At 60.4% G+C, this 9,268-nt stretch overlaps 2 protein-coding genes across 4 annotated transcripts in view; both read left to right on the top strand.

The window, feature by feature from the left end:
• Positions 1-4,597, top strand: part of AKT1S1 (AKT1 substrate 1 (proline rich)) — an 8,892-nt gene extending 4,295 nt beyond the window's left edge. For all 3 annotated transcript variants that reach the window (XM_006765931.2, XM_006765930.2, XM_006765932.2), the window contains exons 3-6: positions 2-286; positions 1,809-1,886; positions 1,983-2,152; positions 3,593-4,597. In XM_006765931.2, the coding sequence (XP_006765994.1) occupies positions 2-286; positions 1,809-1,886; positions 1,983-2,152; positions 3,593-3,736 (677 nt within the window). In that variant the 3' untranslated portion in view covers positions 3,737-4,597. The remainder of the gene's footprint in view (position 1; positions 287-1,808; positions 1,887-1,982; positions 2,153-3,592) is intronic.
• Positions 4,598-5,319: 722 nt separating this feature from the next.
• The window catches only part of PNKP (polynucleotide kinase 3'-phosphatase), a 6,247-nt gene continuing 2,298 nt past the window's right edge, over positions 5,320-9,268 (top strand). Inside the window, exons 1-9 of the mRNA XM_015565440.1 lie at positions 5,320-5,378; positions 5,629-5,792; positions 6,428-6,474; positions 6,790-7,119; positions 7,816-7,895; positions 7,972-8,029; positions 8,146-8,253; positions 8,462-8,533; positions 9,229-9,264. Coding sequence (XP_015420926.1) covers positions 5,642-5,792; positions 6,428-6,474; positions 6,790-7,119; positions 7,816-7,895; positions 7,972-8,029; positions 8,146-8,253; positions 8,462-8,533; positions 9,229-9,264 — 882 coding nt within the window. The 5' untranslated portion in view covers positions 5,320-5,378; positions 5,629-5,641. The remainder of the gene's footprint in view (positions 5,379-5,628; positions 5,793-6,427; positions 6,475-6,789; positions 7,120-7,815; positions 7,896-7,971; positions 8,030-8,145; positions 8,254-8,461; positions 8,534-9,228; positions 9,265-9,268) is intronic.

Raw genomic sequence — 9,268 nt, forward strand, 5'->3', positions numbered from 1 at the left:
CCAGCCGCGCCGCCCCCGCCGCCCCTCCCTGGCCCCTGCGCCTATGCAGCCCATGGCCGCGGGGCTCTGGCTGAGGCTGCCCGCCACTGCCTCCAGGACATCGCCCTGGCCCACAGGGCTGCCGCTGCTGCCCGGCCCCCCATCCCCCCACCAGTACCACAGCCACCCAGCCCCGTAGGGAGCCCATCCCAGCTTGCCCTGCCCAGGGAGGACGACAAGGAGGAGGAGGACGAGCTGACAGAGACGGAGGCCTCTGGGGAGCGGCTGGGCGTCAGCGATAACGGAGGTGAGAGGCACGGACGGCGGGGACCGGGTGGCCCTGTGCTTGGCAAGGTGCCCGCACAGAAGGTTTTCCGGGAGGGGTGGGCTGCTTATCTCTGAGGCTGGAAGCTGGAGTCATGGAGCCTGGGTGCCAGGCTGGCCCGCTGCCTGTGCGTCACCGTGTGACCTTGAGCAAGTCACTGTCCCTTCCTGAGCTTCAGTTTTCTTGCACTGCTGGGTCCAGCTCTGTGCCTCAGGCGCTGGACGTAGACACAGAGCCAACCTTTGGGACTCCGGGTCTAGCCAGAGAACTGGGGACTGTGCCCTGTAGAGGCCTTGGGGTTGGGGGTACGGGATCTCCTGAGCTGGACTCACGAGCAGAACACGGTTTATTTCAAATCAGGATGCCCGATGTCTATAACAAGGTAGGCGTTAACGGGGAGTCAGGGGATGCCAGCCACAGCTGAGGAAGCCAAGGGAGGGAGCAACGGGCAGTTTTAGGGGGAAACTCGAGGTTGGATACTTCCCAGAGACTGGACTGTGACATTAGGGTTTTGAAGAGGGAATAGGAGTTTGCAGGGGGCTCAATAAATAGGAGTTACTTGTTTGTTTTTGTCACTCAATAGCTGGCTTCTTCACTGTTGTGAGGAGAAAGCTTGCATAGGGTTAAGGGCACAGATTCTGGAGCCATATGGCCTGAGTTCAGATCCCATAACACCATTGATGAGCTGTGGGACTTCAGGCAGGTGGCTTAACCTCTCTGTGCCTTTAGGTTTCCATGATGTCAGGCAGGAATCATAATAATCTTATATTTCTCTCAACCTGTATTTTGAGTGAGTTCATCCCAAACAGACCTTACAGAAGGGGTGGGGATTGTCAGGCCCATGGGCTGTATAAGGCCCTAGAAATCACTTGGTCTGGCCCTGCCAAGGCATTAGGGGTGAGTTAATTAAATATTTGACCAAATATAGCAGGCTAATTTTTAAAAATATATATATTTTTATTGATTTCAGAGAGGAAGGGAGAGGGAGAGAGAGATAGAAACATTAATGATGAGAGAATCATTGATCGGCTGCCTTCTGTAGGCCCCCTACTGGGGACCGATCCCCCAACCCAGGCATATGCCCTTGACCGGAATCAAACCCGGGACCCTCCAGTCTGCAGGCCGATGCTCTGTCCACTGAGCCAGACCGGTTTTGGCTCCTCTAGGGGGCTAGGGCAAGCAGGCTAATTTTTAAGTTGGTAATTTTGTGTGGCCCGTGAGTGAGGTTATAAATATCCAGATGGCCCTTGGCAGAAAACAGGTTCTCCGCTCCTGCCTTACAGACTTGGTTCAGCCAGTTGCTTCCACCTGAGAGTGTAACAGAGAGAAACTAGATCTGTTTCTGCGGATGACCAGGCAGATAACCAGGGGAAGGGTGTTCGAGGCAGAGGGAATAGTATTCCAGAAACCCAGAGGTTTGCAAGGGCCTGGCCGATGCAGGGAGCAGCGGGGCGGTGGCTGGAGGAGGCGACCTGACTGGCTGGGCCTGTACCGCCGCGCACAGGGCTCTTTGTGATGGACGAGGATGCCACGCTCCAGGACCTGCCCCCCTTCTGCGAGTCGGACCCCGAGAGCACAGACGGTAAGTGTCCCAGCTGTCCCCACGCCCTGGGTGGGGGTGGGAGTGGGTGTCTGGGATGGAGGCAGGGGCAGAGGTGAAGTGTACCCTCTCTCTCAGACGGCAGCCTGAGCGAGGAGACCCCCACTAGCCTCTCCGCCTACGCAGTGCCCCCGGCCTCAGCCCTGCCCACACAGCAGTACGCCAGGTCCCTGCCTGTGTCCGTGCCCATCTGGACCTTCAAGGAAAAGAGGACAGAAGCACGGTCATCGGATGAAGAGAACGGGCCGGTGAGGGGCAAAGGGGAGGTGGGAAGGGCTCAGAGCCACCTCCTCCAGGAAGTCCTCAGACATGGGTGCCGCATTTCATAGGATCAGTCCTACCTCCCACCTCACCAGGCAGGTTCTTAGGCCTGAGCCATGCAGTGTTGACAATCACGGCCTCACAGCGGGTCCCAGCGTCTTGTAGAGAAAGTCTGCTCCCATTTCCAGCTCCATGTATAGAGTGCATGCTGCACGCAGGCACAGGGATTTGGGTATCCCCTCCAGCTGGGGAAACTGAGGCTCAGGGGGACCGATCACCTTACACACATCCTTGTCCGCTGTTCCTCCTGTTTGATCCTACATGTGCAGTTCCTGGGGTGGCCGGGGTGGGTCGTCATCGCCCATCACTGAAGCTGCTGAAGCAGTGGGGAAACCGAGGCACCGAGAGTACATATGACTTCTCCAGACCTCAGTCTGTAAGGGGCAGGACTGGAGCGGCACCAGCTTCCTTCTGGAAAGGAGCTATGGCAGGGGTGGGCAAACTTTTGACTCGAGGCCACAATGGGTTCTTAAACTGGACTCAGAAGAAGGAGCTGCGGCGTGTTTCCCGACGTTGCCATGTTAACACTGCTGCTGGTGAAGGAGCGGAGGGGAGAGCAAGAGAACCCTCTGCTCTTTCGGCTCCGCGGGCCAGATAGAGGGCTCCACGGGAGGCGGCCCTGGTCCCAGGTGGACCCTGCCGGAGACTCCTCAGTGTCTGCATTTATACTGGCGGGTCCAGCAGCGGCTGCCGCCCTGGGTACCACTGGTGGGGACACTGTTAACGAACAACGTTCAAGGCCTGAGCTCTGGGCCCTGGGGTGGTCTCTGAAGGGGTCTTTGTCGGTGGTCTCTCAGCCTGCTGGGGGCCAGGGACGGTAAGGGAGGTGGACCAGGTGGGGCTGCAGGCAGGATGACAGGACCCTCAGGCGGAGGCTGGCGGAGAGGGATCCTCTCTCCAGCCCCGGCCACGTGGCAGCCTGCCCTCCTGAGCTGTCAGTGTTGATTTTCTCAGACCTGTTTCAGAGGAGGAGACTGAAGCCTCCAGAGGGGGCGAGGTCCCTGTGGACAGCTAGGGGGTGCAGTAGCCTGACTGGCACATGACTGGATCCCCCACCTTAGAGTGAGACCCTCCTGGTGCACACAGCCTGATGGTCAGCAGAGGAGCAGCACTTGCACTGTGAGAAGGAACTAGAACGCAGTGGTCCAGGCCAAGGAGGGGAAAAGGGCAGGAAGGCTTCTTGGAGGAGGTGGTATTTGAACCGGGTAGGAAGGTCCTATATCGAGCAACACAGGGTGAAGGGCCTTGCGGCTATGGGCATGGCAGGGGCAAAAGTACGTGGAGGGGCCCCGGAGCCCAGGGTGCAGGCTGAGGTGGGACACGTGGGCGCCTTTGTGGGTGCTGACGCATCCATGTCGTCTCCGCAGCCCTCCTCGCCAGACCTGGACCGCATCGCGGCGAGTATGCGCGCGCTGGTGATGCGGGAGGCCGAGGACACCCAGGTCTTCGGGGACCTGCCACGACCTCGACTAAACACCAGCGACTTCCAGAAGCTGATACGGAAATACTGAGGCCCCGAGAGAGAGCCTCTGGCCCCGTGTCCGCCAGTCCTACACTACACCCCGCCCCCCCAGGCCCGCCAATTGGAGTCCCATCCCTTTCAGCCTTCCCCGCTTCTGTGCCAGGCGCGGGGCCTGTCCGTGCTCCACAGGCTGTCGCCCCTTTTCCTGCCCAGCGACAGATTGTTTCTATTAAGGGACTGGCTTGCTCTCCAATCGGGAGTGGCTAGTTCTAAACCCTAACTGGGTGGACTCGCGTCGTTTTCTGCCTAGCGACAAGGGCTTTGCTCGCACGGCATTGGCTCTAACCCTGTAAAGAGCGTAGCCAAAGCCCAGGATTGGGTGGTGGCGCTCCACTTCAGACGGTGAATGGGCACCTTTATTTGATTGGCTGGAACCCTGTAAAGGTCTACACCAATCTGCCAGTCACCACGGGCCCGTCCTAAATTCTTCTACCTGATTGGGTCCAGCCTCCTGGGGGCGTGGCCAAGCCCTTCTGTGCCCAGGATTAGCCTGTGACCTTAAATTTAGGTTCTTGACACTACAGGGGCTAAGGTTTTTTTTTACTAAGTCCTGACAGCAGGGCTCTGGCCCCTCAGGGATGGCCCGGCCCTGCCCTGCGCCTGACACTCACTCGGTCCATCCCGTAACAGCCTGCCAATCGGAAGCCCGTCCTTCCATCCAGGACGTCCCCGGCTCCCGCCCTCTCCCCTTCCCCCACAGGTGCCTTAAAGGGCCCTTGTCCACCCAAGGTGGGGGCAGGGGCCCTCACTCTCCGGCCCTGATGTCGGGGGGAGTTGGGGGGTGGGGATCGCGAGTTGGGAGGGGCGCTCTGAGATTAAAGAGTTTTACCGCTGTTACATGAGCTTGAAATATGTTGTGGGTGTTCATTCAACAAACTTTCTGAGGTCAAGTCAGCAGCATCTCATCGCTGTAAAATCGGGAGTGGGAATTGTTCCCATTTTGCAGGTAAAAAGGGACATTCATGCGGTGGGAGTCCTGTGGACCATGACCTCCCCCGTCCCAGTCTTAACGGGCAGGGAGGGGCTGAGTGTGGAAATCGGGATTTGAACCTACATAGTCCCAGCGAAGCCAGGACACCTCCCGCCGAGCCCAGCCCGGGGTTTTCTGCCATAAAACAGCTGGAGGTTAGGGAACCGGTGCCCCCGGCCCGAGGCAGGGCTGGGTCAGGCAGGCTGGTCCTCCGTGTGTCCTCAGCCACCGGCGGCACGCTAGTGGGCAAGCCTCACACAGGGCTACCTACCACCCAGACACGTATGTTGTTTACGTGTATTAACTCCTTGAATCTTCCCAGTAAGTCCACGAAGTGTAAACGACTGTTCCCACTTTACAGATGAGGAAACTGCAGCATCGGAAGTAGGGGTTCTGTCGGGGGTGAGGGTTTCTTCGACTGCCAATGATCATTAAATGGGGAAGAAAACTTCTCGCTGTAACTTCCCAGCAACGCGAATGAAAATTCGCCTTCTTGGTGGAAATAGAATCTGCAGCAGAGACTCGCCACCCCCTACCGGCGTGAGCCTCACACTGCAGCCGGAGAGACGATGGTCAGAGCGCGGAGGGACCGCAGGGGCCGGAGGGCGGGGAGGGGCGTGGCTTCGCCGCGGGCGGAAAAATGGGAGTGAACCGAGCGCGGGTGAGCGTGGGGGCCAGGCGGGAGCGCGCGAGGTCCTCGGCCTGTGCCCTGGGACATAGGGGTCCCCGCTCCCCGAGGACCACCCGGGCCTCCCCTGGGAGACGGCGCGAGCCCTGGGCCAGCGAGCGGGTCGGGTTTCCAGAGCTTCAGCGGCTGCAGGGAATTCCCGGTGGAGGGACGAGAGGAGGCGGGACTTCCTGTAGCAACTGAAGGCGACCTGCCACCCAAACCTTCACCCGCTTGCCCTTAGGCCGGCGCCCAGGATGGCCGGGATGGAAGCCAGGGGCCGCCTGTGGCTGGAGAGCCCCGCTGGGGGAGTGCCCCCCATCTTCCTGCCCGCGGGCGGGCAAGCCCTGGTCCTGGGCCGGGGCCCCCTGACCCAAGTTACCGACCGGAAGTGCTCCAGAAACCAAGGTAGGCAGGGGCGGGGCCCGAGCTGCAGGAGGTGTGGCCTGTTTCCGGAGCGGGAACACTTGGGGGAAGACGGACAGTCGGTTCAGGAAAGAACATACGTCGAGCCAACAGGCGGAAGTGTATGGTGCAGCCCGTCCTGGAGTTGGCAGTGCCTCTGGGGGCACAGGAAGAAAAGGCTGTGTCCGACCCGGGATGCAGGCTCCTGGGCGGGGCGAGGGGCGGCGGGGAGCCTGTCCCGAGACCGTTGTCAGTGGGCAGAGCAGGATGCTCAGGCCGCCGTGAGCGACCCTTGTCATGGAGGGAGCCCATCTCGTGGCGGAAAGTCCGTGCAGCTGAGCAGGGACGAGTGGTAACGGCCAAGCCCCGGCCCTGCACCTGCCACCGGTTCTCTACAGAACAATGCCCGCCCTGCCCCTAGGCCACGACCAGCGTCCCAGGCAATCCCAAGGCCCTTGTCTGGTTACTGCATGCCAAGGGGTGAGCCGAGCCCATTTAGAAATGAGCTGCCTCCTCCTCCTCCTCCTGAGTGGGTGCTGCAGCGCCGCCCTGTGGCCGGAAGCCGGCCGTGCTCCCGGGTAAGGAGGGATGTCATCCCGCTGGGACGCACAGCCTGACCCCACCCTCTCCACCCGCAGTGGAGCTGGTCGCAGACCCCGAGACGCGGACTGTGGCTGTGAAACAGGTACCAGTTCCCCAGCAATGTCTGCAGGTGGGTCGGGGAGGGGCCGGAACCCAGCGGGGAACAGCCTGTGGCTGGAAGGGAAGCAGGTGTGCCCAGTAGAACAGTCCCGAGGTGTTGCCTGCCTCAATGCAGCCGCCTTCTACATCAATTGGGTAACACCGGACACCTGCAACTTTTCCGAAGCCCTGATTGGTGGTGCACAGGGAAGAGGCTGGGCTTAGGGTCTGATTGGCATGTAGAGAAAGGCAAGCCCTATCCTGGGTTGATGGGGGTGGGGGGCGCGCGTGGTCCCAGCTCTTCCCTATTCCTTTGCAGCTGGGAGTTAATCCCTCAACTGCAGGGACCCAGGAGCTGAAGCTGGGGTCAGAGGGCTCTCTGGGCGTGGGGGACACGCTGTATCTGGTCAACGGCCTCTACCCGCTGACCCTGCGCTGGGAAGAGGCCCGCGTGCCAGAATCCCAGCCAGACACTCCACCCGGCACCCCTCCGGTGGCCCCAACCGAGGAGGAGGAGGAGGAGGAGAAGGAGGGAGAGGAAGAGGATGTTGCACAGCGGAAAAAGCGAATGCGGAAGTCATCCCCTGGCTGGGAGAGCTTCGAGAAGCTGCTAGTGTTCACCGCACCTGGGGTGAAGGCCCGGAGCAAGGTGAGGGCCAAGCTGGGACCTGAGGGCGCCACCGACTCCTGGGGACGCAACCCCAAGCTTGCTGTGTGTCCCTGGGCAGGTCACTCGACCTCTCTGAGCCTCCACTTTTCTGAGAAATGGACCTGATAAATTCAGGGGTTGTAAGCATTGAGGGAATCGATGTATATCCGCTCCTGCCTGATCCACGGTAACCACCCTGTAACCATAGCAACGATTGGGATTATTTTAGCAGGAGCTATTATGAGTATTTCTTAGGTCCAGAGAGATTCTAATCCATATGCTGTTACACCACGATGAGCCCCTTTTTTCTCACCAGTAAAATGGGGACTCCATGAAAACCAGGGGGCAGGGCCCGGTGTGGTTAGTACCTAAATAAACCTTAGCTTTTGTCTCCTTTGCGTGGTTGTTAGCCCTTCAAGGTGGAGGCGGTCAGGGTAGTAAATGAACTCCGTTGTAAAGATGGGAATACTGAGGGTGTAGGGAGAATAGGAGCAGTACAGGGAAGATTTCAGGCTCTGCATCAGGCACCGGGGATGCCCCCTCACTGTGCCTGTCGCTACGTAAGGTGTGTAGGCTCCCTGACTCAGTTTCCCCCCCGGTGACAGTGGTCACGGCCTCTGCCTCACAGGGTTGATGTGGACCAGCCTGTGCATGAGGGGGCCAGAAGTGTCACTGTTCTTTTCTTGGTGATGCCAGGTGGCCGGCTTTGATCTGGATGGGACCCTCATCACCACACGCTCTGGGAAGGTCTTTCCCACCGGCCCCACTGACTGGAGGTGATAAGCAGGACAAGGGGGTGAGTGAGGCTCCCTCGGGCCCCAGGTCACCTTGCCACTTTCCTGCCCACTCTAGGATCTTGTACCTAGAGATTCCACGTAAGCTCCGGGAGCTGGACGCCGACGGCTACAAGGTGTGTGTGTGTGTGTGTGTATGTGTACGTGTGTGTATGTGTGCGCCCGTGGGCCCCGGCTGTGGGGCAGGCTGGGGCACGGTGAGGGCACTGAGACACACACATCTGCTCCCTAGCTGGTGATCTTCACCAACCAGATGGGCATCGGGCGTGGGAAGGTGTCCGCAGAGGAGTTCAAGGCCAAGGTGGAGGCTGTGCTGGAAAAGCTGGGCGTCCCCTTTCAGGTACAGCTGCCAGGAGGCTGCATGGGGACAGAGCCCAGAGAGGCCCGGGTCCTGGGTGTGATCATGGGGAGAGAAACCTAGCAGAAGTGGCAAGTTTGGGGGCAGGGGGAGCGCTCCTGATTGGTGACGGTGGAGCCTCCTTGGGCCTGAATGTCCTAGGACTTGGGTGCTGGAGGGGGAATGGTGTCTGATCCCACCTGGTCCGCAGGTGCTGGTGGCCACGCATGCCGGCCTGTACCGGAAGCCAGTGATCGGCATGTGGGACCATCTGCGGGAGCAGGTGAGCCACGCCCCCCACCACTCTCCTGTCCCCTCGAAGCCCCACTCCCTGCCCGGCCTCCGCCCTCTGGGTCACGGTCCCTGGCACCCTCTCCTCTCCCATCGTCCCGCCTTCTCAGTGTTGGCTCTCTCAGCCTCATGTTGGCACGAAAAGCCAGTGATCTTCAACCGAGAAGCAGGGCGGTGGTCAGTCCTCAACCTGTTCATCCGACTGATGTCCCATAGCTTGGCCCCCTGCCAGGGAGGGTGCAGACGGTAGAACAGCGGAGGCAGCGAGGCCAAAGCCAGGGTGGAGGTCTGTCCGGTGCCACTGGATCGAGGGCTAAAGGGCAAGGGAGGGAGCCAGGGGGCGTCTAGGTTCTGAAGAATCTTCCAGACCAGCGTCCCAGCAAGTGCGAAGTCTGAGCCCTGAGTGTGCAGGGACATTGGTGCGGAGGCCCTTATGGCCGAGGGGAGGGCAGACCAGGCCAGGAGGGAGCAGGCAGGGCCGCCTGTGGACCCGCTGGGCCAGACTTCACTGGGGGAGGGTTGGCAACAGTGGGACTGGCGCCCTCTGTCGGCCGAGAGAGAACATGTCAGGGAGCCCAGCAGGGGAGTCAGCCCAGACTGAGGAGGCCCCTGCTCCGCGGAGCCCCTGCTGCTCTGGGGGGACAGGTGTGGGCGCTCCTTAGGCCTGTTGTCTGTCCTCCCCCCTAGGCCAACGAGGGTGTGCCCATCTCCATTGGGGACAGCGTCT

The sequence above is a fragment of the Myotis davidii genome, unplaced genomic scaffold (assembly GCF_000327345.1).
Source record: "Myotis davidii unplaced genomic scaffold, ASM32734v1 scaffold2100, whole genome shotgun sequence".
Lineage (NCBI taxonomy): Eukaryota > Metazoa > Chordata > Mammalia > Chiroptera > Vespertilionidae > Myotis > Myotis davidii.